This window comes from Corvus cornix, chromosome 27 (genome assembly GCF_000738735.6).
Source record: "Corvus cornix cornix isolate S_Up_H32 chromosome 27, ASM73873v5, whole genome shotgun sequence".
Lineage (NCBI taxonomy): Eukaryota > Metazoa > Chordata > Aves > Passeriformes > Corvidae > Corvus > Corvus cornix.
Genome location: NC_046355.1, coordinates 4,507,425 through 4,534,365, shown reverse-complemented (window position 1 = coordinate 4,534,365; position 26,941 = coordinate 4,507,425). Strand labels below are relative to the sequence as shown.

Here is a 26,941-nt window from a genome sequence, read left to right as displayed (position 1 = left end):
CCGGACTGAGGGACACGACAAACCACCCTGGATACACATCCACCATCCTGCGCGTTGGCACGGACCAAGCGGCGAATTCTGGGCTCAGGGGGATAATAATGGTGAAAAAAGAAGCAGCTCGATTAAAACAGGGCAATTTCAGAGCGAGGAGGATGCGGAGATGGGATTTGGCTGCTGCAGCAGCTCGGGCCAGGAGGATGGAGGGGGATGCCAGACCCTCAGTCCTTCCACAACAGACGACCAGAAACCAGGGAAGAGGCGCCGGTACCTTCCTTTTTCCCCCTCGGTGTCACCGCATCTATTTTTCCCATGGTGACTCATTATTAAGGACGCTCCATCATTTTTCCAGCACGGGAAGATTAAAGGAAGCTTCAAAATCCATTTTTTTTTCTGCTGGTGGTGGGATTAAAGCAAAGCGCCTGGAGGGGCCACGAGCTGAGCAGGGCTCATTACTCTCTTTTTCTTCATAAAAAACAGCTTCCAGCGTGCGGTGCATCAACTTGAGAGCATTTCCACAGGAAAAAGGTGTTGCTGAGGCGGCGGGGGAAAAGCCTCTTCCTCCTCCTCCTCCTCGCAGGGAAAGACGGAGGGAGGAGGAAAAAAACACAACCATGCAAACAGCTACTACTTCCTTATGAGTGGGATTAACCTATGCAACAACAAAAAACAAAAAAACAAAAAAAAAAAAGAAAAAAAAAAAAAGAAAAAAAAAGGAAAAAACAACCCAGCACGATATAAGGAGTCCAGAGCGCTTCCCGCGTGCAGGATCCTGTGTTTTCTCCGTGGGTTTGTGTGATTTTTTTTTTTTTCCCAGAGTCACGTTTTCGCAGCTGCAGGCGCTTCGGTTCCCACAGCTCGCTGCACCTCGGGAGGACACGCAGCATCCTCCACAGCTCCAGGTGGGAGGGAAACGCAGTGAAATGGGCGAAAATAAACAGAAAAAAGTCCGAGCGTTGAATAATTTAAAAAAAAAAAAAAAAAGGAATGGAAAACACGTCGGCCAGGCTCAGCACTGCCTCCCGACATCCTCGGCATGGGATCCGCTCCGTGCTGACCGCCGAGCCCCACTCGCTGCTGCTCCGTCGTTTCGGGTCCATTTTTAGCCATTTTTGTATTTCCCCGCTCCGGCCGCGCCGCCGATCCCGCCATGGCGCGGGTTATTTACAGCGCTGTTTTCCTCCTCCTCTCCACGGGAACCGCCGTCCCTGCGCACTCCTCCCCCCCTTTCCCACGTTTTTCCCCTCGTTTTTCCCCACACCGCGGATCGGGCAGGACGGGCCCCCCTCGCCGCTCCCCACTCACCGCTTGAAGTGCTCGATGATCTTCTCCTCGCGAACGTTCTCCGGCAGATTGCCCACCCAGAGGTGCCTGGTTTCCCGGACCATGCTGCGCGGCGCGGGACGAGCCCGCCGCCCGTGCCCCGGCTCCCGGCCGCCGCCTGCCCCCGCGCCGCGCCGCCGGCCGCCGCTCGCCGCCCGCCGCCGCCTCCGCCTCGCCCTCCGCCCCTTCCGCCGCGGGGCCCGGCCGCCCTCAGCGCCACCGGCCGCCGGACCGCACCATCCCCGCCGGGGGGGCCCCCTGCCCGCCGGGCCGGCTGCCGGGCGCCGGGCTCGCTCTCCGCCGCGGCTGCGCTCCCTCGCCGGCTCCCCCCGCCGCGCAGCCCGCTCGCTCGCTCCCGCTGCCTCCTCCTGCTCCTCCTCCGGCAGCGGCAGCGCGGCGCCCCCGCCGCCGCCGCCTCCTCCTCCTCCTCCTCCTCCTCCTCCTCCTCCTCCCCCCCCCCCGCGCTCCCGCTGCTCCGCCGGCCCGGCCGCGCTCGCTCGCTCGCTCTCCCCCCCTCCCCTTCCCTTTTCCCTTCCCTTGCCCGCGCCTCGCGCAGCGCCACACGGGGGCCCCCGCGCAGGCGCACTGCGCCCCGGGGCGCGCGCCGCGGGGCTGGCAGAGGGGGCGGGGCGAGAGCGCGCAACGCCCCGTGCGGGGGGGCGGGGCGGGACTGCGCGTGCGCGGGGCGGGCGGGGGCTATGGGGGTGTGAGAAACGGGGGGATGAGGGATTTGGGATTGTGCGAGTTAATGACAGACTCAGACATAACGGGGGGTTCTGAGTCGCATTGGGGAGCTGTGAGGATCATTACAGGGGGCTTTAAAAATTGTAGTGGGGCTGTGAGAGTTGTGATGGGGGGCTGTGAGAAACGGGGCACTGGGACACTAGTAATGCTGGGCTGGGGGAGTTGTAATGGGGGGCTGTGAGAGACAGAATGGGTTGCCCTGCAAGGGCAAGGTCCCACTGGCACAGCTCAAAGGGGCTTCACCCAGCCAGGGGCCCCTGCTGACCTCCAAACCTACAGCTCCCCTAAATACCATAAGGATTTCAAAATCCTGGGCCACAAACTACCTTCATCCCCAGGTGAGTGCACACCCAGGCCGTGCCCACCAGACAGGCAAGTGAAAAATTGATTGAGGTGGTGGCAGCAAGGGCCCTGCGCTCTGGTACCTCTAATGGCTCCAAAGGTCAGAGCAACAGGAACCCCCCGGGGGGCTGCAGGGGGGTCACCAAATCCCCCCGGCTGCTCCAAATTCTTCCGTCTGCCGAAACAGGGACGATGTGTCACCCTGAGACACTTCCTCCACCAAATCGGGTGGCCACGTTGTCCTGAGGCACTTCCTCCAACAGAACAGAGACCACGTTGCCTTGAAAACCACACACGAGAAACTCCCTCCCGCTCCCCCACGGGGGTTGGCAGAGCTCGTTAATTAACATGGGGTGAAGAAATTGCCAATATCACCCATCGCTAGTTGCCTGACCTGTTACACGCCAGCTCTGCAACACAGGACTAGACACTTTTCAACCAACAAGATCTTCTTTCCTTTTCAAAACATGCCACTGCACTGATAAAAACACCTATGTCCTAAAAGGAAAATGCCCAACCGGTTCCCACTGTGAGACTCCGAGCAGCTTGAGGTCAGGATAAAACACACACCCACAGCCACGAGTGTTGGTGTTTGAAACCTTCACTGCTTTCACCACACAACAAACCCATAGTTCAGTATTTTCCATGGCCAAAGTCTCCTGATGACGTTTTGGTATTGATCAAACCCACGTTTTGTTTGTCAGAGCTGCCTTTTGCCACCCAGTCCGGCCGGATACCGTAACCTTCTGGCAACAAGTCCACCTCGCTACTGGTCAAAGTCACTGAGCTGTAGTGGCTTAACAAACGTGCAAATCTCTTGATTTAATCAGATCTCTGACGCACGTGGACTCGATCTGCGGTGGCCCCGAGCCTTGTCCCCAACTCCAGTGGCTGTGAGCCCATCCTTTGGCAGCCCCATGCCTCAGTTTCCCCAGTGATGATGGGCTCTGCCAAACTGGGATCTACTAATTAATTAAAAATCCCAACACCTCCTTGCACGCAAACCATCTATTATTTGAAACGTGATGGAGCCACGTGTGCACGAGAAAATGCGCTGCCAACACGCTTCACTGGTGCTTCCAGCGTGGAATTGGGCTCAGCTTTCCATTTTACCTGGTGGGAAGCCCAAGGAGCAGTTCCTACGTGTCTCTGCCTTTAACGGGCTCTCCATTTTGGAGAGGAAAAACCCAAAACAAGACCGCCAAAAAATCAAACAACTTCTCCATGACGAATTCTCCCTCTCTGATGGAGTGCACTTGCTGCAACTGCAATTCCAATTGTTCTTCCTCCTTGCTGAGGTGGCACCTCTGAGGGACATGAGGAAACCATACCAGCTCCCAGGTCCTTCCAGGGAATCTCACACAGAGTCACTGCTGTCACCCAGGCATCTCACAGGACATGCAGGGGCTGGGAGCTGTCGCAAACAAAGCCATCGACTGTTGACAGGAGAGGGTTGAGACGAGTGCCAGGAGGGTTCCATGTACACAACAGCCAGCTGGAAGAGGAGCACAAAGGCCAGCTGGTGACGCAAAACAAAGCTCTGGACCATCCCAATACTCTTCAAGTGCTTTGCAGGGAAACTGTTCCCAGTTGCAGCCGCACCAGCGATGCTGCTGTAACCAGATCCCTCCAGCTCAGTCGAAGATTTCAAAGAACACAGACTGAGGCTGGAGACCAGAGCAGGTATAACCCTCCCCTCAGCAGGCCAGAGGGGCTGTGATGAAAGACCAACACCATCCCTGTGTCTGTAGAACGGACACACGTTTGTGCCAGCCCAGTGTCCTGCCACGAGTGACAGCATGACAATCACCCAGGGTGAAACACGGATGCACTGCCCTGTGTGCTGCCCTTCCCAGGGGCCAAACAGCTGAGGACAAGGGGACTTGAGCTGTTCTCCATGACCCGATGGCCCTTGGCCTTTGGGATACACACTGCAAGGAACAATTTAAATTACTCCTGGGAGGGTGTAGCCGAGAGCCCAGCTATCTCTGGACATCTCAGCCAACCCCACAGTTAAAACATCTCAATGTTTCTTATCGGTGCTTGGAGAGGATTAAAGTGCCAGGCCATTTATTAGTGAGGGAGAAGGTTATAAACCCATCTCAGCTTGAACACCATGTTCATGTCAGGAAAAGCAAGGCAAGAACAGGACACATCAAAAGAGCCATTAAAGGCGTGAGAAAATGGGGCTGCCATATAAGGCGCTAATAAAGTTAGCAGCTCTCCAGTTTGAAGGAAAAAAAAAAAGGGGGCAGGAAAAGCAGAAAACATCCTTGGGGTCCACACAGCAGCCACTTTTTGAAGAGGAAACAGCAATAAATAGAAGTGGGCAGGCACAATGCTTCAAAAGGCAGGTTTATCCATTTTGAACACTGTGCCTTTCCCAAGCAGCGGAGCTGCCACGCATTGCCAAGACGGCTCACCAAACATTTCAAAAAGCAAAGATTAGATACCGAACAAGGACAGCAACCAGGGCTCTGTTTGCTCAGGCCATAACTTCGTACCCTCACATCTGGCTCAGCAACATCTCTGTGTGTTGCACTGGGAAAGGCAGACATTACACCTCTCCCTGGCTACATCAACCAGGATTCACAGGGATCCGAGCAGGCACACAAGGATTATCCCCACCACCAGTGCACAGCCAGTTTCTTTGCTTTTTGTAGAAAAGCAGGAGGTTTCCCAGCAAAGAGCCCCAAGAAACAATCAGAGTGTTCCTTTGTTTGAGCACACCAGCTCCATCAGCCACCATCTTTGTCAGGGTAAAATGTATTTATGTGCCTTCCCTGCTCATTGATTGTATTTATTAAAAGAACACTATGGCAGCTGAGTATCAAATTTGCAGCTAGGCTTTTATCTCCTTTTTAAGCCAGCCTGAATTACTGGCCTAATTTTATTGCTTACCCATTCTGCTTTATGCTCATTTTCTCCAAGAAGGAATTGGTGCTGTTTGATATTTAGGCCCATTTGTTGCCAAGAGGTTATTGGCTTAGGGGCTGAAAACGCTTGGAGCACGGAGCCGGGTTCTGGAGCCTTAAGCAACACAAAGCACAGATTTATATTAATAAAGCTCTTGATTTCAGTTCTTTTTGAGGGTTAGTGCTCCAGATCCTCCTGATAAGATGACTCTGTGCAGAAAACTCCCTTCACATTTTTGAAACGCAGAATTTAGTAATTTATTTTCCAATGCTCTTCCCTGTGGTGTTGTTATCCACAGTGCCAGGGATGGGAGCTGCGACAACATGCCACCATTTTAGCCAGTGGCTTAGCACCAGTCACATCCCACAGCCCCAATATACAGGGGCCCCTGGACTTCAGTTGACACTGAACCCATTTTTATCTCTATATAAAAGCACATTTCTGTTTTTAAAATTCCTTACTACAAAGAACCAGAGGTTTCTTCAGCAGCAGAGCCCAGTGTGATGGCTGAGCCACACAACCAAAACCCATATGCCGACATAGGACTGCACAAGAGTTTACTCTTGCTTATGGTGTGGTAGATATATTAGAAATAACACCTTTTTTTAGCCTGTTGTTGGGAAAAAATAGGAATATCACAGTGCCAGCTTCTGCCCTGCCTTCCCTTGCCCTCAAACTCCTGTACAGCCACATGCCAGAGAGCTGTGTCTGCTCACCTCACAAGGGCTCTACCCAAACACAGGGCTTTCATCACTAGACAGGACTGTGGCCTTCCAGGCTGCAAAAGATTGCATTTTAAGGGAAAACCAAAGAAAACAAACATAAAAAATCCCTAGTTCCATGTGATTTGATACCCAAACAGGACAACTGCAAAGGATATAAATCCCCTAGGCCTGGTGAGATCACTGAATCCTATACTTTGCCATTTTTAACACCTAATTGTTGTTCTAACTCTACATCCAGATGTGATTTTTTCCTCTGTGCAATGGGGTTAAAAAAATCTCAGAAATTACACTGGAAATGTTACAGGACAAGGCTTTAGCACAAACCCCACAGTCCAAACCTGCAAACTACAGGCTGCTCTTCCCACATTCCACATTGGACTGATCAGCACACCCAGCACAAAAAAACCACTGAGCCACCACCATCTGAGCTTTGGTTTCATCAAACACCATTTTGATACCGCAGAAACATGAGGGTGTTTAAATTAAGAGGAGCAACCCCGTGTCTGTGGAGTTCTCACTCCTTCACTCCAGAGAAAGCACAAAGAGAATGTTTGCGCATTGACACCTGCTGCGCTCGAAAGCCTCTCCTTCAATGCGGCACAGGAGAAGTTTCTTGTCTGCCTTTGGCTTTTATTTTCATCTCTGCAGATCTCAAACTGCATTTTTTTAACTCTTTGGGCTAAGAGCAAAGTTTGGAGGACCGTGGTTTTCTCCTGTACAGAGGAGTGGAGGTTTGTATGGCTCTTTGGCACTGGAAATTCAGGTTTTGTTTAGCTTGGAAATATCACATATGTAGCTCGAGTAACTCTTCAGGGTGGTAAAAGTTCAGCATTCAGAAGGCAATTCTCACTCGTTTATCCTAAACTGCCAAAGGAAAGTAATTTAAGAGTCCCACAGGGTGTGCCAGCCTGAAAAATGTGGAATCATCCCAACAGGCAGCTTCTTGCTCCTCCAAACTTCCCTGCCAGCAAAGGCCTATGAAGAGTACAAGGTGTATCTCCAAACCATCACAGCCCTAATGAGGGAATAAAATCCAAATCCCTGTCCACACTGGCTTATTCCAAACAAGGCTTTAGGCACAGGAGCTACAGCCACTGTTCACACACCAGCTCTTCCACAGGGAGCAGGGTATGAAATCTGGCCTGGCCACCTCATCCTCACCCTGTGCTTAATTTTGGCCAAAAAAAAAGGATAAAGTCGTAGCTGTGCTAGAAATCCCTGCAGCAACCAGTCAGTGAAATCATTTCTCCTAAGGGGCTTCTCCAGGGCCTGGTCAGCCAGTGGCATCCATGGAATCTCGATGCTGATATCCTCATTAAGGGTGGCTAACGACCACCAGCACTCCCTGTGCACTAATGACTGCGGGAAGCTGTGCCTCCAAGTCATGTGTGACCTGGGAGAGACCAGCACCAGGTGCTTTTTATTACCTTTGCAACACAACAAAAGAAATGACACCCAGTAAAGAAGCATTTTCCTTATTCCTGGCGAGCGAGCAGGACTTTGAGAAATGGAGTAATAAACCAGCTGCATCTCGCGGGAGAAAGTTCAGACAAAAAACTATAACTCAAGGGGACCCTGATCTTCATCAACACAATTTAAGATGTTCAACACTCCCTCCAACCTCCACTGCCTTTGCCAGAGCAAAATTAGGAGGAATAGAATATCTCACGTAGGTCTGTAGGCTTGGAGGGAAAGGGGCCCCACAGTTTTGCTCCCTGGAGGCACCCGCTCTCCCCACCCCTTTTGTGTGTATTTTTTTTAATGTGCCACACATCAGCACAATGCTGACAAGGGCTTTGTATGTTTTCTGCCTATGCAGCAGTTCAAGACACACAACTCTGGATTTTTTGAAAGGGAAAGGGGGAGGGAGCTGCCCTTTGCCGTACTGTTTAATTGCACTGCCTGCTCTTCTGCATGACCACAGGGAAGGGAAAAAGCACCGAGGTTTAAAAACACAACCATTTTTAGTAGCCAAAAGGGTCAAACTCAGTCTTCTCACAAGATACAGTGGAGCTCAGAGTAAAACCTACCAGAGACAAGAAAAAAATTATAAATCACCACGGTTTCTTCTCTGGAGTTGGACGTGACCCCAGAAAACAGCTCATCCATCCTCACTTGCTGCTGTTACAGTCTCCACATTTGCACACCTGCCAATGCAGATTCCAGCGCTGAAAAAAAAGGAGGGAAAGGTCTGGAAAGCTGGACTGTCGGTTTTTCCACCTGCCAGGAACAGCTCAATGAAGCCCGGCTGGCTGAGCTCCAAGGAGCAGCGAGCAGAGCGCATTACCAGCCTTCTGGAGTTCCCATCTCACATGCACATGCGTGATACGGACAGCGCTGGCAAACAGCTTCCTTCAAAAATAAGGATGACTAATCCACAGCAGTGCCGCTTTATTTATTTATTTTAAAGGCCACAAGGCAGAGCTTTTTCCAGAAGCATCAGCCTTTGTGAACCAGCAAGCAGTGGGAAGGGGAAACCCTGGGACCCACTCATGCTCTGCAGACAGAAGTAACCACAGGAACACTGCAGGTTTGTGTGGCCCATGTGTGACACATGCAGACATGGCTGGAGCCTTGTCCCTCATGCTCCTGGCAAGAACAGATCCCACTGCCTGGGTGACTCCTGGATCCCTGCATGGTTTGTAGGGATCTGCTGTGGAGGGGGGTTACATAAACAATACATTGTTTCCCTTGGAAATAAAAACCAAACCAAACCAACAAGACCAAAAAAAAAAAAAAAAAAAAAAAAGGCAAACAAACCCCCCCCCAAAAAAACACAGAGGAAAAAAAAATAAGGCATGAAACAGCTTTAACCCATAACAGCAGCATCCCCCTGCATGAGTGGATGTGCTGGAAAAAAACAGGGTACAGGTATTTGGGATCAAAGCAGAGCACCTGAATCACTCGGTGGGCCCAGTCCCCCCCAGCAAGGTCACTCTGGCTCGCAGGGACACACATTAGTGCTCCAGTGCAAAGCTGTGGTGGAACTACAGTGAAGGCAGCGCTGCAGGAGGTCACTTGGGGACTGCAAAAAGGGAATGGATTTAAAAAAAAAAAAAATTAAAAAATCCATAAGCAGATGTTTACTGACATGCAGCAAATCCACAGCTCAGCTCTGGAAAGCTACGTGGTCGGAGGGAGAACAGCCCAGTTCCCAGGACGCAGAAAATACTCTGCATCTACAGATTCAGGTTACAGCTTTTAGCCAGACCCACACCCCACCCCACCCGAGCCCCCCACCATCCCCCACCAAAAAAACCCAAACCAAATTTGTCATCTTTTTAAGCACTCAGAAATGGAGGTTTGCCACCGAGGTGATTTTGGGTGGTGGCACCATTTAAATACTTACCCACCTCACAGCCAAGGGCTGCGCAATCTGAAATTTGTGAGTGTTTGCAAATGGTTTGGAAAGCTTTCCAAGGAAGGTGCTGTACGATTGTAAATCCTTCCCGTTATTAATAAAAGGGAGCTATTGTTCCAGCTCTAATCAAGCCTTGTCTCCAGCTGGGCAATTTTAAAACGCAATTCAAAACACACACAGGACAAAAATAAAAGATCATGAGGAAGCTTCAGAAAAGAAAAAAAAAAAACAGTGAAGGAGAAAGGGGAGGGGGAAAAGAAAATAAAAAATAATACTCCTGCTATTTAAAATGAATTCCGAGCAGGAGCATGCTGGGGCAGGGGGGGAATCCCCCCTCCCAGTGCCTGGGAAAGGTCACTTATGCCATCGGTGCCATGGCCACGCCGGAGCAGGGCTGCGGCGCTGCCAGCCCTGCCTCATCCATCTCCATCAGCGACAGCTCTGCTTTCCATTTATTTAGAAAAAAAAAAAAATAAAAAAAGCCCCCAAAACCCACCAAGTTGCAAACACCTCCCAGCGCTCTGTTTTCAAGGCTGGGCGAATGGAGCAAGGGGGAGAGGCTTGGAATGAGGCTCCCAGCCAGGGAGAGGTGGTGCATCCTCCGCATCCTCCTCCTCCTGCCCGGCGCTGCGGCAAAGGCGCCGCAGTGGGGGCTCTCCGCCCCCGTGGAAACTTCTGGAATAAGCAGCCAAGCTGGAGAGAGAAACCTTTATAGCCGCAGAGGGGAGAGGAAAAAAAAACCCTTGTAATAAAAGGGAGAGGATTGCACAAGGCCGGGGAAAAACAGAGATCTCTGTAAAAGTGAAGCCCCCGAGCGGCTCTGGCAGCCCCGGGTCGGGGGATGGTGCAGCCGCCTCGGCTAGAAACAAAACGCTCCAACAAAGCACATTAAAAAAAAAAAAAAAAGAGAGAGAGAGAAAAAAAAAAGAAAAAAAATGGTGGTGTTTGGAGCGCGAGATGGTGGGATAAAGGAGCTGATCCCTCCTCCTGGATCTACAGCAAAGCCGGCCATAGCAGTTCCATTTATCCTCTTTTCTTGTGCAATGAGTTGTCTGATCCGGACTGTTCGGTTGCATTTGCAGCTTCACTTACTGCGGTTTGGTTTTGTTGTGCTTCTTTTCCTTTTTGTTTCTTTTTCACTGTTTGTTTTGTTTTTGTTTTTTCTGGGTGTCTTTTTTTTCCTCTTTTTCATTAAAAAATAATCCTTCCCAAATCTCCCAAGGAAAATCTACATCTCTGTGGAACAAATAAAAACATTCAGGCACAAACTTCCATCATGGACTGTGAAAAAAGAGATGGGTTGGTTTTTGTTATTCTTCTTCTTTTATTTTTATTTTTGGTGGCATTTTTTCTCCTGCTTTTAGGATACATTGTAGTAGGAAACCAATGGAGGAAAACAAAGGTAATACATGTATATAAAATCGAAGATATATACGGACCAAAGTTACAGTGATTATATATAATTAAATTATAGTTTTTAAGTGTGTGGGCTTATTTTATATTCTAAGTAATCCCTGGGAAAAGGACATATCTATAAAAATATGAATTATATAGCAGTATTTATATATTTATATTTTTTATATATGTAAGTATTTCTGTATCTGCTGAAATAAAAGAGCATCTGTATAGGCCTAAATCTGCAATTCTATGGGAAAAAACCCAGTATTTTAGGGACGTAGCTTTTAAGAAATAAGAGGCAATGTCATAGCCTGTAACAACACCATGATGCAGAAAAAAGGGTAATGCAACATTAAAAAAAATATTTAAAACAAAAAAAAAGCGTGGTACCTTGGCTGCAGCCTCCAACAACGAGCGTGTGGATGTTACGGGATTTGGGGTTTTTTTTAAATGGTATTACCACGTCTGATCACACCAATATATGATTTTAATTAAGCGAATGGCGGGCAAACTGTTGTGGGGAGCAGGCGAGCAGCGATGGCTTCTTCCCACACCACTCCGGCTCCGATGATAAATCAATCCTCGGGCGTTTGGGACTTTTTTTTTTCTTGGTGGTTTGGTTTTTTTTTTTTTTCCCCTAAGCACTTTTGGGGATTTTCCATGCCGTGAAGAGAGCGGGAGATGGCGGCTTCAACCCCTGCAAAGGACAAAAGCGGTGGAAAAGCAGAGAATTAGGCATAAAACTACCCACCTTGGGCGTGCGTGTGGTGATGATGAAGGGGAGGGTGAGTGGCGTGTGGAAAGCGCAATTCTGGGCCAAAAACCTTTGGCTGTGAGGGATAAAATAACATTTTAAGGGTAACACTGGGGGACCGGGGGGGAGTAGGGGTGAGGCAGCGGTGGCCTGAGGTGAGGGGAGAAAACCGGGGGCTCTGCCATGGCTGAATGAAAATGCGCCATTTCTGGCCATTTTCACATCCTTTTTCACAGGAGGCGAGGAGAAAAGGGCAGGAGGGATGGGGAAGAAGAAGAAGAATGTCAGGTTTCACCCACAACTCTTTCGCCGCCCGCCCGAAGGGGATTCACACAGGATCAGAGCCCCTCCGCCGTGCCCGTGCCGCTCCGACCCCGCCGCCGCTCCTCGCCCGTCGTTCCCCCCGCTCTCCGCCCGCCGCCATTTTGTCGCCTCAGTGGCGCTCCTGCGGCCCCGCCGGGCGGCCATTTTGTGAAGCGAGCGCGGGGGGGCAGCGCCTGAGGGGCAGCCCCGGCCGGCGCCGCCTTTTGTCAGCCCAAACCCTCCTTTTCCTCCTCGTTTTTTCTTTTTTCTTCAGGGATTTCTCTTTTTCCTCACGAAACACTTTGTCCTTAACTCCCCGTCTAGAGCCCGATCGCTTCAGAAAAAAAAAAAAATAAAAATCCATACTCAGATGAAGCAATCCAATAAATGAGATTAAAGCATATTCCCCAGTTTGGCTGTGAGGAAAAGTTTAGCCGCACTGAGAATTAAGGGATATATTATTATATTATATATATTTATTCCTCGTCCTTCTCCACTTCTTTACACCAGTGATAAATCCCTGAGGTCAATAATCCACCTTGACAAAGGGGATAACCTCTTCGAAAAATATCCATGTTTTTATTTTAATAAAACACCTCACTCACACTGCTCTAGTGGACGTTCCAGCAAAATAAAGATATAACTTGATGCACTCAAAGCCAAATCTGGGTGAAAATCGGTAATTTTCAGGAAACAGGGCTGCAGGATGCTGTAATCACTGATACAATGAAGGAAATCTGGGACATGAAATAGCAAAACGCTGCTCGCAGGCATGTGCTATGCATCTGTTTTCAGAAATAGGGTGGGTTGGGCTTTTTATCCTTTATTTTATAAAGAAGCCAGTGTAGCACTCGCAGCCTGGTAACGCGCTTGCGCACTCACCTCATCCCTTTCCCCTCCTGCTATCAAAACCAATGTGTTTTAAAACTACAGTGTGGCAGTGGGTGGTTCCATTTTGCCAGGAAAATTGGGAAAAAAGGAGAATATTAGCATACAGTTATATATATATATAAAATACATACATATATATATATGTATATGTATATATCCCACCTGTGCTGCATGAGCTGGAGAAATCCAGACTTGGGCTGTTCCTGCTATAATCCCTGCTGGTTTTTGTCTCTCCCAGAATCAGCAGGATCAGACTGCTTTTCATTTAAGAAATATAATTTTTTTAGGCTGTGTCAAAGACAGGAAAGTGCAGAAAATAAGTCTGAATGCTCTATGGGGAAGAACAACGCTGCAGGGAGCCGGCTGGGATGTGGCTGCCATTAACCTGGGCTCCAAAGGAAAAACCCAGTTTTCTTGCAGCTCTTTCTATCTTATTTGAGAAAAACCATCACCAGCACCCAACCCTGTTCCCAGCACCTTTTCCAGCCCCTCTATCATCCCACTTTCCTTGTGCCACACTATAAATCTTCCATTTTCCAAAGAAACCTGCAAAAAGGGTTTTTTTTTTTTTTAAATGAAACAACACTTAAACCACTAATTTAAAACCACTACAGCTGTGCCTGGCAGCTCCTTCTTCAATTCAAAACCTCTTTTTAAAAAATCGGGCAGTCCTTTGAGTTGTAAAAAGATAACCTTTGGGGTTTTTTTATGGGATGCACCATTGTATTCCTGGGAGCAAGTTGGCCTCGCAGCAGAGCAAGATATCAGATGCCTTCGCTGGGAAAGCCCGAGGAAATTTTATCCGCGGGCCGCACCCAGCCTGAAGTGAGGAAATATTTGCATTTGCTGCTCCTTGGAAGGCAGCCAGGTCCTTCCCGCTCTCCTCGGCCTGCCAACAGGGATTGCAAGAGCTGACGGGGCTATTGCAGCAGCCAAGGGAAGGGCCAGAGCAGTTCAGAGCGCTGGGATCCTCGCTGCCCTTTGGCACTGCTACAGGGACAAGAGGAGGGACAGCGAGTGGGTTTTACACCTGGGTGGTCCCGGGGGGGACTCCACAAAGCTTTGGAGCCCCAAAATGTTATTTTTCCAGGCAGGATATGTGGTTGGTTTATTTTTGCAGACCTGGGTGCTTGCAGAAGAACTCGTGACAGGGTGAGAAGCCCAAGGACAGGCTGAGCCATTGCAGCCAATCTGGGTTTGCTCGGCAGTGGGACAGGATCCAGCTCCTGCAGTCTCACCCCTGCAGGATCTCCTGCATGCAGCTCAGAATTCCTCGAGCTCCTCCCGAGGGAGGCTTTTCAGGCAAAGCAGTGCTCCCCGCACCTCGGCTCATAGTGCTTTTCCCTTTATCTGGGAAGAAGATGGCTTAAATCAGCCTTTTACGTGTGTCCATGTATCCCTGTCCCTTGTCACCCTCCACTCCTGAAAAATCACGCCAAATCTGGCCACGTCACATCCCTTCACCATGCTGCCAAACTCTCCAGCAGTGCCTTTCCTTTCTCCCTGCTTTCCAGGACCTTCTCCAAGGCTGCCTGTAAATAAAAGCATTTCCCTGCCTACCTCCAGCCAAAAATTCCGCAGTCCCAGTGCCAACAGCCCATCCTGGAAGGCTCCAAGGGGGAAATACCCAACTCCTTCCCACCATTCCTCTGCGGAAGGGTAGCGCAGCTTGCAATAACACATCCAAAACACCACTCAGCGTTGCACTTCCATCCTCCCCAAAAACCTTGCGTGGAAAAATATCCATATTACAAAAAGCAAGCAGCCCTTTGCCCTCTGGACCTTCTTTTTCCTGCTCCCTTTGGCCACTGCCACATCTTTTTACTTTTTTAGCATCATTTTGATGCCAGATTTTCCTCACAGTGCAAGAAGCTTTGGAAAGTGAGAGCTGACATGGAGCACAGGAATTTCCTGGCATGGGACAAGGAGTTCCCACCCAACTGGACCCAAAGCCACCAACTTACGTGACTGGGACAGACCACAACTTATTTATAAATATGTTTAAAGCAAGTTATGACCTGATTGATGGCCCGGAGATGCTCGTTAACGAACGCTGAGTAATAAGCTTTGTAGACGGGGAAGAGTCATCAGGAAATAGTTATTGATGTGATTAATTAACCAACATTAACCCCTTCACTCATAAAGACGGCACACGCTGGAGAGATGTTGTATGTGACCCAGGAGCTGCTGGTCTGGTGGTTGTTTTCTTTACTTACAGCTCCCATTTTCCATCAGGAAAGCATTAAACATCATCTCACATGCTCTTGCTATTTTCTGCTCTTGATTTGTGGCTTTTTAAGCACTTTCGGTTAAAAAGAAAGTTAAAAAGTTTCTCTGCGTGGTTTGCAACGCCCTCGCAAACAAAACCACTAAGCACCAGCAACATCGGTTGCACAGATGTTGGGCACGCAGAGAAACGTTTCTGCTGGTTTGAGGCCTGGACTGAGAGAAGATCAAAAAGCTTCCACTGGCAGAGCGATAGAATCTTGGATAACATGCAGAAATGGGGCTGTCCATCTTTCCCTGCATCCCGGCCCTTCGGGATGCTTTTAGGTCGAGTTTTCATGCCTGATGGAGGAATTCGTGCTCTGGCTGCCCTCTACCGGCTTCAGGACAGTCAGTCAGCAAAAAAAACCTCAAACCACACCAAAACCCCTTTTATCAACACTGCGGCACATGGCCAAATCCCAAATCCACCCTAAAAACCAACTCACCTCTCCCCCAGGTGACAGCAGCATCTGCCAAATCGCTACACTCCAAAATCAACTGTTATGGACCTGAGTGAACCGACTCTTGCCACGCCTAGAAAATCCAAAACCAGCTTTTTTTCCTTATTTTTAAACTTGGATTTGATAGGTTTGGAATGCAGGGTGGATGAAAGGAATGAGAGTTTTTAAACTTGGGGTTTTATTTAACTTTGAGTAACTAAATCAGTGCCCGCTCTCCACAGAGAGAAACACTTCAGTGAAACCCCAAGGAAGCTCAAGAAGAAAGAACCACCACCCAAGAAAACCAAACTGGCCTTGAAAATGGAGTTTAAAAGAAGAAATACAGATTAAAACCTTCACTCCTCTGCCATTGCTGCTCTGTCAGGGCATTTTATGTTCATGATGAGTGCAGAGCTGTGCCGGGACATATCCACAATTCTCCACCCCGCCAGCCCACCGGGTCAGGGTCCTGGGGACATTTTGGTGATGAAAACCCAGTTCTGCAGTAATTTGGAGGTGCAGCAAGCACCCAGGATCAGCCACAGGGCGTATCCCAGTGGGAACACCCCGTTTTTGGTGTCTGGCACTGGAAGAGGGAGATTGATGAGCTGCAGGGTCTCAGCAGGATGACTCGTTGCGCCAGCGGACGTGGCAGGACTTGCAGAGGAGGTGGTCGTCCAGGGGGTAGCACCCATTCTCTGTCAGCTCTGGCGACAAGGGCATCCTGCAGCTCTGAGGGCAAGAGGGAGAAAGGAAGCCACATTTTAGCGGTCCCTGTGTTGTGTTACATCCTACTTTCCCTGCAAAACCCACCAGCACTCCGAAAAAGTGACAGATTACATCAAAAGTGTGCAAAGCTGAAGCTCTCCAAACACATCATCATCACCACCACCCAATTTATTTATTTTCCCTCTCCCCATTACTGGTAAGATAAACCGGGGGCTAAAAAACAACCGTGGGTGCTGCCATCCTGCGTGTCTGTGCTCAGCCAAGGCTCAGTGCCACCTCCTAGGCTTTGGGGGCCCTCCCCAACCCCCGGGGCCATACCTCACAGCGGTAGCAGCTCTCGTGGAAGCTGCGTCCCAGGCACTCGATCTTGTAGGTGTCCTCGTCCTCGTGGGGGACAATGGGGCGCTCGCAGGCGCTGCACACCGCAGCGTATTTCCTGATGGGAGCAAGCGGAAGCAGCGTGAGCCTTGCCGGGTGACGGGGACAAGCCAAATCCAACTCCCAGTGTGTGAGACACTCCCCCACTGCCCACCTGTAGAAGTCGGGCACGCAGTACACGTCACCCTGCTCATCCACAGCAAAGCTCTCGGTGCCGATGGCCCGGCTGCACGCAGCGCAGGAGAAGCAGCTGGGATGGTAGCCCTTGCCCAGGGCACGGATGATATGCTCCGTGATCAGCCCCTGGCACTTCGCACATTTCTCCAGCGTGGCCTGGAATTCAGGGAACACATGCCATGAGACACCAGCCCATGCCCCAAGGGATGTTCCAAGGGTGCTGGTTTTCCCTGAAGGAGGATGGGTACCTGGAAGCAGGTGTCACACATGGGGCACCCATCTCTCTGGAAGTAGCGCTGCCCGGCCAGGAGCCGGTGGCACGTGCGGCAGGTGAAGCAGTCAGGGTGGTACTGCTTCCGCATCGCCTCCACCGTCGGCTCCTGGGGCCCCAGCACTTTGTGGCAGAAGGCACAGATGTCTGCAAGAAGCAGGGAGAGTGGTTCGGAGCTGCGTGCCTCAGTTTCCCCAAGTGGGGATGAGCCTGTGCACAGCTGGGTCTCCCCTTACCTCTGGAGCTGTCCCTCTCTGGGTACCCATTTGCATCCTGCCACTGCTGCTTGCCTGCTTGCTCCTGGCAAAATGTGGGCGGCTTCAATTCAGCAGGGCAGGTGGAAGGGGCCTGGCAAGTGGGGAAGGGCAAAGCCATGTTACTTATGCCCTTGCAGGTGGGGAAACTGAGGCACTGGGGGTCTTCACCCTGTTATCCTCACCTGGAGGGTGGCAGGTGCTGCAATGTCCAGTTGCTCCAGTGCCAGACCCAGCGCCTCCGCAGACAAGGGCTGGGGCACTTCAGAGAGGGTGAGGACCGGTGGGGATGAAGGTACAGAGGCCACTGGGTGGGTTTCTGTGGCAACAGACAGATGTGGGGGGTTTAGGGGATCAGTAATGTCCGGTAACACTCCATCATGATAACACCCTGTCACAATAACGCCCCAACAGCTTTGCAGCAGCGCTTGCTGACCTGCCCCAAAAGCAAACGCCATCATGGCCAGAGGGGACAAACAGCACTGATAAGCACCCGGCAATGGAGAGCAAACACAGTCCTTCCCCAGGAGCTGCCAGATCCATCCCGGGATGGGTGCAGGGATTTAGGGAATAACCCCCCCAAAAATACCCCCACATCCCCTTCTGTACGCGCATCCTTTAGCAAAGTATCCCCACAACCTCCTTGGCCCCACCATCATCCTTCCCCACTGCTCGCAGCCCCCCATGGACACCCCTCACCTCCATTGGGCAAGGCAGGGGGTGACAGCAGGATGTGGGGGTGATGGGTGCCAGGGACCTCGGCACCATCCGGCTGTGGCTCCCGTTGGGTTTTCTCCTTGGTGGCCACGTCCCTCCGTGGTGGCACGAGGGTGATGAAAATGGACGAAGCGATTCTCTTCTCTGCTTTCCCCGGCAACATCGCTGAAGCCATGGAAGGGCTGGATCAGGGGTTAATTCTAGGGAAAATAAGAAAAAAGGAGAGTAAAACTCCCGGGCGCACTGGCAGCTCCTGCAGCCGTGTTGCCCTTCGGCATCAACCCGCCTCCCTTCTCCCGGAAAGGGAGAAGGAACCCCGTCCCACGTCACAGCAATAAATGGTCTCGTGCCTGGGAGGACACAGGGTACAGAGTTCCTGGTGAGGCAGCAGCTGGTATCTCCCATTTTCACACCTCTGTGGCCAAATCCCACCTTTTCATAAGCGTTTGAATCCCCTGTATTTCCTCTTATTGCTCCCACTCACCTGTGATTAAACTCCCCATGAACAGCAGGAAATAACCCACCTTTCCTTTTAAAAAACAGAGCTGCAATAGGATTTTGCTTTGGCAACCCCTTTTTTTGAATGTTTCTACATCCCCATTCCCTCCCTCCCTAACTCCAATTCCCTGCCAGTCATTTCCAGCTCAGCACAACCCCCCTTTTATTTCCCCAGGTGGGTAAACTGAGGCGCTGTGCTGTGAATCACCATGTCCCCAACATCGACACATCCCCTGAGCAGCACCCGGCAGCACAGGCAGGATGCACCCTACCCTGAGAAACCCTGCTCAGGAAGGAAAAGGGCTGTTTATCCAACTTCCCAATGGGAAAAGCAGCTGGGGCGAAGCTTCGCCTTCCCAAATGGAATGGTTTGAAGGGGGGGAGCCCTGAGGCTTTAGTCAGGGCGCTGTGTTGGTGAAGTAGGATTCATCCCTGAGGTGAATCGGCAGCTTGAGAAATACCTGTGTGATGAGTTCCCAGTCTCATGCGGCTCCGCTCCCCCAAAATCCCACTCACGGCAGTCAGCACATCCTTTCAGGGGCAGACAGACTCCCCGAGGTGGGGGAAAAGCTTCGGGATGTTCCTGCCGGTGACTTCAGCCTCTGACTCAAGCAGGGAAGGGATTAAAGAGGAAAAAGAACCCCGAGCACTTCGCTCCCTCTTTCCCTCCCTCCCCGCCGGCAAAACCCCGGACGGGCTCCGGCGCTACCGGCCTTCGCCCAACTCCTCACCCACCGGAGCCGCCGCTTTTCCTCCTCCCCAGCAGAGCTGCAGAAAACTGGGGGGGAAAAGAAAATAATAATCATTTAAAAAAACCAACCTAAAAAAGAAAAAAAAAAAATTTCTCCGGGGTTAATGAGAACCATGTGCTCATCGCATTCCTCTTTGTGCCGGGGCTGACGGCATCCCCGGGGCCCCGTGGCGGTACCCCCGGGTCCCCCCCAGCCGGGGGCCACCGGGCTGGTCGAGGCTTGAGGGGTGCATTAATGGGGGTCCCCCTTCCCCATGTAGCTCCATCCTGGTTTGGGGTGGCCAAGGCCACACTGGGAGGGAACAGCCCCAGTTTCCCTAAAATCCCCTGGGATGGGAGCTCAGGTGGGATTGATGGGGATAGGGCCATGTATGGGGTATCCCCACACCCCCCAAAAGTGGGATGGGACACAGCCCTCAAGAGCTGCACCTCAACTCTGTCCCCTGCCCCGGGGACCTGTCAGAGGGTGCCCCGAGGATGCCCAAGGAAAAAGGGATGGGATGGGGGAACACAACGCTTGGTGTCCCTTCTCCCCCCACCCCGAGTGGTGCCACTGTCCTCTTGTCCCCCACCTGGGGGGTGGGCCTTGCAGCCCCCCTGCCATCCCCTGTGTCCCACCATGCAGCCCCACAGCTCCCTGTCCCCTACCTGGGAGTGCCCTGTCTCTTATGGGGCGGTGGCCCCACTGTGTCCCCCTGCCTGGGAGTCCCCCATCCCCTCCCTGGGAGAGTCCCCGTCCCTTCCTTGGGGGTGGCTCTTGGTCCCCTTGTCTCATCCCAGGAAGGCTCTGCAGTCCTTATCCCATCACGTGGGGGGTCCCGTGTCCCATATTGGGGTGTCCCCTCTCCCCTTCCTGGGGTGGTCCCTACCTGAGGTGGCCCCGGTCCCCTACCTGGGGGGTTCGTACCTTGCGGGAGAGGTTCCCTGCCCGGGGGGTTCGCCTGCCCGGGGGTGGCCCTGCAGCCCTTCGGGGGTGACCCTGTCCCCGTCCCCGTCCCTGTCCCCTACCTGGGGAGCCGGTGCGGGTCCCTCCGTGCTCTCCGCGGGCGCGGCGGGGGCAGCGGGGAAGGCAGAGCCGCCCGGCATCACCGCCCCTTCCTCCCTCCTCCTCCTCTTCCACCTCCCTTCCTCCTCCCCCCTGCCTGCCCCACAGCCCCGGGCGGAGGCAGAGGGGGGCACGTGTCCTTAGGGTGCCCCGTGCATCCCGACTGTCCCATGCACCCCAAAGTGCTCCATGGGTGCCCCGTCTGTCCTCAGGGTGCCCCACCTACCCCGGGGTGACCTAGGCCCCGCGGGTGCCCTTATATGCTCTGGGATTACCCCCTCCCAGGTGAGAGCCCCACACCCCCTCAGGGCACCCAGCCTCCCGGCGTGCCCCATGAGCCCCCCATACACCCCTGGGGTGCCTGTGTACCCCGATACAGCCTTAATGCCCCCACATACCCCCAGGGTAAGCCCTATCCCCCCAATACTGCCCCAGTTACCCCCCATACAGCTCCATCCCCAAAAAGCCCCATATTTCTTCTATGTACCCCCAGGACACCCATGTGCCCCCCTAGAGCCCCAGGGTGCCCCATATACCCCTATAGAGCCCCTGGTGCCCCCAGACCCCTTCCTGCTCCCCCCCGCATTGGGGGCCCATGCCCAGGCAGCCAGAACCCCCGCTTCCCAAACTGCACCCCACCTTCACAGGGCCTGTTGCCCCCTGGCACAGCACAGCAGGCTGCAGCCGGGGGAAACTGAGGCACAGGGGTACTTCCCAGAGGGTCACCCCACTCTGCCTCAGTTTCCCTTCCCAAGGAGGAGTTCTACCCACCTCCCTCAAAAAGCTGTACCACCACCATCCCAAGTTGCCTCTTCGGCACAACGGGACCTCAGCTTGCTCCGCCCATAGATTTTGCTGGAAAAAACTTTATTATCTGAGATTTGTAACCCCCTAGAGGCCCTGTGCTGTGACAGTGTGGCCCTGCAGCCAGCGAGGATGGGACACCCATCAGCATCCTGCAGTCCCACTGGGATCAGAGAACAAACCCCAGCAGTGCTGCAACCTTATGGGGTCCCCCCAAAAACCAGGGGCCATGTGAGTCTTCCCCCCGACCTCCTCCATCCCATGGATGCCTTCCAGGAGGCCTTTTTTCCTTAGTCCCCATGGGGGATCTGCAACGGGGGGATTCTGGGGGTGCCCGGTGAAGCCACCCTGAATTTCTGCTGTCTGGTTACACCCCACGGCTCATCGGGACGTCTGCTCCGATCTGGATCCCGATGAACTATCCAAGCGAGGCTGATGGGCAAAATCCTGTGGGAGATGGAAAGAGAGAAGCAGAAAGGTCCCCACCGTGGCCTCGGGGCTGCCGCCAGCCCCTCACCCTCACGCAGCGTCATGGCAGGGAGCTGTCCCCCCCTCTCACCTGCCTCCAGCAGGACTCCAGCAGGACCCCGGAGCAGAGCAGACACCAGAGCTCCCCCAGGAACGACACGAAGACGTGCAGGATGTCGGTCCATCGGCCCACGGTGAGGAGGAGGATGAAGAGGCCGCCCATGCGCACCACCACGGTCCGGAACACCAGCCCCCTGCCCGTGCTCTGCCGGGGCTCCTCTGTGAGGACACGGCATTGGGGAGCCACCACAGGGACATTGGGACCTTCCCAGCCCCACAATGGGGACACCAAGCATTCCAGGGGTGATATGGTACCCGCTATACCTCCAGTACATCCCGTGGACCCCCTATACGGTCCCAGGGCACGCCAGGTACCCCCAGGACATCCCACATACTCTCTATACACCCCCAGTACTCTCTATGAACGCCCAGGATTTATATACATACACCCTCTACAGACCCCCAGGACACCCCATATATCCCCAGAATGCACCGTATACTTCCTACAGACCCCCAGGATGCCCCATAAGGGCACTATACACCCCCAGCATGTACTATATATACCACCTATACAGCCTAAGGACACCCTATGTACCCCCTACATACTCCCAGTACCCCCCATCTGCCCCCTATACAGCCCCAGGTGGCCTCCAGTGGCCCCACACACCCCCAGCATCCCCCACATACCCCCCCATTACACCCCCCAACAGACCCCACACAGCCCCACGTACCCCCGGAGCCCCCCATAGCGGGGCCAGCCCCCACGCACCCTGCATGTAGACGACCAGCAGGGTGTAGCAGATGGTCAGCGGTGTCCAGAAGCGCACGGCCTCGCTCGTGGACAGGAAGTCGCGGTTGATGAGCTCCACCGGCGGCCAGGTCGGCCACGGCGAAGGTGAGGGCCAGGGCGTTGCGCAGCAGGCGCGGGATGCCGTGCCCGGCGGCCAGCAGCAGGATGCAGACGCCGCAGTAGCGCGCCCGGCTGTGCAGCTCGTACAGGGCACAGACGTGCCGGGCCAGGCGCCGGGCGTGCAGCGCCAGCAGCCCCGCCAGCCCCGCCGCCAGCGCCAGGTTCCAGCTCCGGTGCGGAGCCCCCTCCAGCAGGAAGCTGAGGCCGCAGGACACCCCGCAGCCCAGCGAGTACTGGCACAGCAGGTAGAGCTGGCTGCTGCGGGCGCCCTGCAAAGCAGCACGGGGGTCGTGGCATCACGGAATTGGTGAGGTTGGAAAAGACCTCCAAGATCAACGAGTCCAACCGTTCCCCCAGCACTGCCGCGTTCACCACTAAACATGTCCCCAGGTGCCTCATCCAAGCATCTGTTGGACCCTTCCCAGGACGAGGCCTCCAGCACTGCTCTGGGCAGTCTGTGCCAGTGCCTGAGTGCCTTTTCCATGAAGGATTTTTCCCAATATCCAATCTAAACCTCCCCTGGTTCAGCTTGAGGCCATTTTCTCTCATCCTGTCCCTTTTTCCCTGGGACCAGACCCCAACCTCCACTCCTGTCAGGGAGTTGTACAGAGGCAGAAGGTCCCCCCTGAGCCTCCCTTTCTCCAGGCTGAGCCCCTTTCCCAGCTCCCTCAGCCGCTCCTGGTGCTCCAGCCCCTTCCCCAGCTCTGTTCCCATCTCTGGATATGCTGCAGCCCCTCAGTGTCCTCATCACAAAGGTCCCAGAACTGGAGGTGTCCCAGCAGTGCCAGCACCGGGGACAGGCACTGCCCTGGGCCGGTGCCCATACTGGGACCAGCCAGGTGCCATCGGCCTCCTGCCCACTTGGGCACACCTGGCTCAGGTGCAAAGGGACACACGGCCCCCTCCACAGCACAGCCCCTCCATCCCCTGTGGGTGCTGAACAAATCCACGATTTCCCAGCTCCATCCACACCACACCTCACTGTGCCTCAGTTTCCCCCATGCCACCTCACCTTGCCGAGGGAGAGGACGGTGGAGACGGCACGCAGAGAGAACTCCAGCACCACCAGCGCGGCCACACGGGAGCCCACCAGGGCCAGGACACCGGTCAGCACCAGCACGTGCAGCGGCTCCAGCAGCGGCCGCTGCCGCCGCGATCGCCTCCTTCTCCACCTGCCTCTCCGGATTGCTGGGGACAGCAGGGGAGGAATGCTGAGCCAGGGGGGATGTCACCCAAAATGGGGCGACAGCCTTAGTGACATCCCCCTCTGTGCTTTGCAGCAGAGGCTGCAGGCCCTGCCCTGCACCCCTGGGTGCCAAGAGCCATCCCCCAACAGCAGATCCCAAAATCAGATCCCCAAAACCAACCTCCCTCCCCCGAGGGGACGAAGGACTGGTGCTTACTTCACGCACTGGATGTAGAGATAAACCTTCAGGAGGCTGCAGAGCACCGAGACGGCACAGGCACCCACCAGCCCTGTGGGGAAAGGCAGTAGTGGGTCACTGGTGTTCCCTGGGCTGTCCTCAGGCTGTCCCCGGGCCACCATCGGGGGATCTCACCTTGCAGGAGTGCATCCAGCAGTGCCCAGCCCCACGCCAGCCCGGGCAACGCCGGGAGCCAGGACCCCAGGGAAAACATTTTCAATGGAGAGAAGCCACGGAGTAGCCAGGCCCCGGCTCCAAGGTCCGCGGGGCGGAGGCGGGGAGTGGCCCCCCCCCCCGGCTAGTAAATCATTATTGCGGCAAGCCAGGGCAGCTGGAGCCCCGGCCGGAGGAGATGAGCTCCAGCTGCCCCGTGGAGGTGAAAATTAGGACGAGAAGAGGGATGAGATGCACATGGAGGGGCTCAGGGACCACCAACACCTTTAACTCCCCCCCCACCCCAGCACTGCCATTCTCCTCTCCACCCTAAGGCATTGCAGCATTTCAGGTCCTGTCCCCCCACATCTGCACCACCCCAAAGACCCCGAAACAACGCCAAAAATAGAAAAACCTCTTTATTAACATCGGTGGTGGTGGCAGGAGTCTGTCCTACAGCCCTGGGGGCTGCTAGTGCTGAACCATGTTCCTGAGCTTGTCCCAAAAAAAGAGGCTGAGGACGGTGTGGGGGCCGAGGCGAAGGTAGACGGCACCGATGCCCTTGTACAAGCCCAGCAGCCCCTCTTTGCTGGAAATTTGCAGGATACAATCCAAAAAACCCCGGTAGAGCTTGCCCTGGGGAGAGAGGAGCCAGCTGTGCACCCCTGCCGGATGCAATCCCGGGAAAAGCCGTGTGTCCCCTGAGCTGTGTCCGGAGTGGCCTTACCGTGCCGTCGGCATCCACCGGCTGGTTGTAGAGACGGGTGCTGATCACGTCAAAAGGTGTCATCGTGACAGCCACGGCCACACCGCTCACCATGCCCCCCGCCAGCACCGCCGCCCAGCTGCCCTTCCTGAACCACTGCGGGAAGCGCCGGCGTCAGCTCTTCCCAACCATAAAGGGGAGCACGGGGGGCGGGGCGGCGGCCAGATCCGGCACATTTCCCGCTCACCTGGCGCTCGCAGACCCAGTCCTTGGCGGAGGCGAAGGTGGCGAGCTGCACGGCCGAGCCCACGGCCACGCGGGGCACGGCGCCTGTCACCCCCCGCCACAGCCCCACCACCCCGTGCTGCTGGTAGATGCTCCTGAAAGCGCTGGAGATACTCTGGGGAGGAGAGGAAATTGGGGAAAATGGGAATGGTGCATCCCACCTGGCCAAAATTTCCCACCCCTGTTGGTCACTGGTGACACGAAGCCACTATTGGCTTTGGAGAGATCTCAGGGGGTCTGCATTCTCTGGATTCGGTATCGCAGCCCCACGTGCCTGTCACACCCCCTCTGTTCTCGCTCTGTTATTTATAGCATCATTACAGGGCCAAGCGGCCAAACAACAGCTTTAAATTCCTGCTGACCAAAATAGCATCATCCCTGCTGAGTCCCGGAGCGTGCACAGACAAGGTGCCACCAAACCCTCTGTGTGCCCCCACCCCAGCCCTGTCCCCACTCACCTCATGGTTGTGCTGGTGGCCCACGGCCATGGCCGACAGTGTCTGGGCTTGGAGGTGGGTCTTGACCTTGGGGGGGACAATGCCAGGTGACAAAACCCCCCGGTGCCCTCGCTGGAACCGGCTGTGGTCCCCCCATCTTCTTCTCAGCAGATTTTGAGGGGAAGTTTCAGCCCCTCAAACAGACGTGGGGGACACAGCTGAGTAGCCAAGTGGGAACTCCAGACTTTGAACCCCGTTTTTTCACCCCTCCCACCCAGGGCAAAGGGACCCTGCAAACACCCACTGCTGGAGCTCTGCAACCTCAAAAAACTGGGGAGACCCTCTAAAATGGGAGTGGGGGGAAACCCCCGCAATTTCTTTTAGGGTAACTTCCTTATGGGGGAGTTCTCTGCTGGTTTTCTGAGGGGGATTTGGGGGAGAAAGGAGGGGGATGCATGCACAGGGCAGCCCCACATTTTTGGGGGGGGTGACGCAAAGCAGGGGACGAGGGAATGCACCAAGACAGTGTTTATAGGATGCAGCCAAGATGCCGAACCTTTGGGAGGGGAGCGTGTCCCCAAAACACACCCCCACCCCACGGCTTTTGGGGCGGAGCAGCACTCACCAGGTACGCGGGGCTGCCCACGATGGCTCCCACCGCCCCGGCCACGGCCCCGGCGGCCACGGTCCCGCCGGGATACCCGGTCCAGCCGGCGTCCTCGGCGTGCGAATAGCAGTAGAAGCGGACACCGTTCATGAGCCCCTGGTAGAGCAGCCCGGCCGCCAGCCCCTTCTGCAGCCCCCGCAGCCCGTCCGCCCGGCACACGGCCACGGCCGCCCGCAGCACCCCGCGGTAGGGCCGGGGGTACGTGCCCGGGGGCTGCAGCTCGCCCTGCAGCTGCAGCCGCGTCTTCACCACCTCCAGCGGGTTGGTGAGGAAGCAGGCCAAGCACCCGGCCGTGGCCCCCAGCACCAGGTCGATGGCCGGGGGTACCCCCCGGCCGGGGGGCTGTCTGGGGGCGGGTACGGGAATTCCTGCAGGGAGTCAGAAGGGCAGGGGCCGAGGGCTCCCGCCGCCATCCGGCACCTGCCCGCGGGGGCGGCCCCAGGCTCCACCTTCCCGAACAACCCGCAGGGAAAAAAATCCGGGGGGGGGGGGGCGAGAGCGAGCGCCGCCTCCTGCAAACCAACCCCCCCCAATCCAGCCCCCAATTTGGGGAAGGGATGTGGGGCAAAGGTCGGGGCTGGGGGTGCGTGTCCGGCCGCCCGGCACCGGCGCGCCCCGGGCAGCCGCGTCCAGCCGGGCCCGGCCTCACGTGATGGTGCTGCCCCGGCGCAAACAGGGAAAAGCAGGCCAAAAAAAAAGGCGGGATAAAATTGAAACAGAAACGGAGAGCGAGAGGAATTTTGGG

General features: G+C 54.4%; 4 protein-coding genes and 2 long non-coding RNA genes across 10 annotated transcripts in view; 1 reads left to right on the top strand and 5 right to left on the bottom strand.

Moving 5' to 3' along the window:
• Nucleotides 1-1,445, bottom strand: part of SPEN (spen family transcriptional repressor) — a 65,598-nt gene extending 64,153 nt beyond the window's left edge. The window contains 1 exon segment of the mRNA XM_039565951.1: nucleotides 1,303-1,445. Coding sequence (XP_039421885.1) covers nucleotides 1,303-1,385 — 83 coding nt within the window. The 5' untranslated portion in view covers nucleotides 1,386-1,445.
• Nucleotides 1,446-2,837: 1,392 nt separating this feature from the next.
• LOC109143282 lies at nucleotides 2,838-12,630 on the bottom strand. The gene is made up of 7 exons (XR_005603691.1): nucleotides 12,469-12,630; nucleotides 11,860-12,197; nucleotides 11,197-11,503; nucleotides 9,905-10,644; nucleotides 8,943-9,072; nucleotides 8,078-8,215; nucleotides 2,838-3,901 (listed from the first exon to the last, which is right to left on the bottom strand). It is a non-coding gene; the product is annotated as an uncharacterized LOC109143282 (long non-coding RNA).
• Nucleotides 11,498-12,222, top strand: LOC120411362. The gene is made up of 2 exons (XR_005603692.1): nucleotides 11,498-11,591; nucleotides 11,797-12,222. It is a non-coding gene; the product is annotated as an uncharacterized LOC120411362 (long non-coding RNA).
• A 3,008-nt stretch (nucleotides 12,631-15,638) lies between the features above and the next one.
• On the bottom strand, nucleotides 15,639-20,568 carry FBLIM1 (filamin binding LIM protein 1). 5 transcript variants are annotated; one of them, XM_039565774.1, is made up of 10 exons: nucleotides 20,145-20,568; nucleotides 19,222-19,264; nucleotides 18,948-19,088; nucleotides 17,971-18,188; nucleotides 17,457-17,590; nucleotides 17,254-17,365; nucleotides 16,995-17,164; nucleotides 16,724-16,902; nucleotides 16,510-16,627; nucleotides 15,639-16,194 (listed from the first exon to the last, which is right to left on the bottom strand). In XM_039565774.1, exons 4-10 carry the CDS (start codon nucleotides 18,161-18,163, stop codon nucleotides 16,081-16,083), a joined length of 1,020 nt encoding a protein of 339 aa, XP_039421708.1. In that variant the 5' UTR covers nucleotides 18,164-18,188; nucleotides 18,948-19,088; nucleotides 19,222-19,264; nucleotides 20,145-20,568; the 3' UTR covers nucleotides 15,639-16,080. The 5 variants fall into 5 exon arrangements, with proteins under 5 accessions (XP_039421708.1, XP_039421705.1, XP_039421706.1 ...); XM_039565771.1 differs by having other exon boundaries at nucleotides 18,948-19,264; XM_039565772.1 differs by having other exon boundaries at nucleotides 18,948-19,264; nucleotides 20,246-20,568.
• A 560-nt stretch (nucleotides 20,569-21,128) lies between these two features.
• Nucleotides 21,129-24,411, bottom strand: TMEM82 (transmembrane protein 82). The gene is given in 8 exon segments (XM_039565870.1): nucleotides 21,129-21,533; nucleotides 21,646-21,833; nucleotides 22,384-22,483; nucleotides 22,485-22,793; nucleotides 23,537-23,671; nucleotides 23,673-23,712; nucleotides 23,928-24,000; nucleotides 24,084-24,411. Coding segments are annotated over 8 exon segments (990 nt in total). The 5' UTR covers nucleotides 24,163-24,411; the 3' UTR covers nucleotides 21,129-21,467.
• Nucleotides 24,412-24,505: 94 nt separating this feature from the next.
• SLC25A34 (solute carrier family 25 member 34) lies at nucleotides 24,506-26,858 on the bottom strand. Its single transcript, XM_039565871.1, is given in 6 exon segments — nucleotides 24,506-24,737; nucleotides 24,829-24,963; nucleotides 25,055-25,207; nucleotides 25,551-25,616; nucleotides 26,155-26,549; nucleotides 26,552-26,858. Coding segments are annotated over 6 exon segments (972 nt in total). The 5' UTR covers nucleotides 26,610-26,858; the 3' UTR covers nucleotides 24,506-24,572.
• Nucleotides 26,859-26,941: the final 83 nt, after the last annotated feature.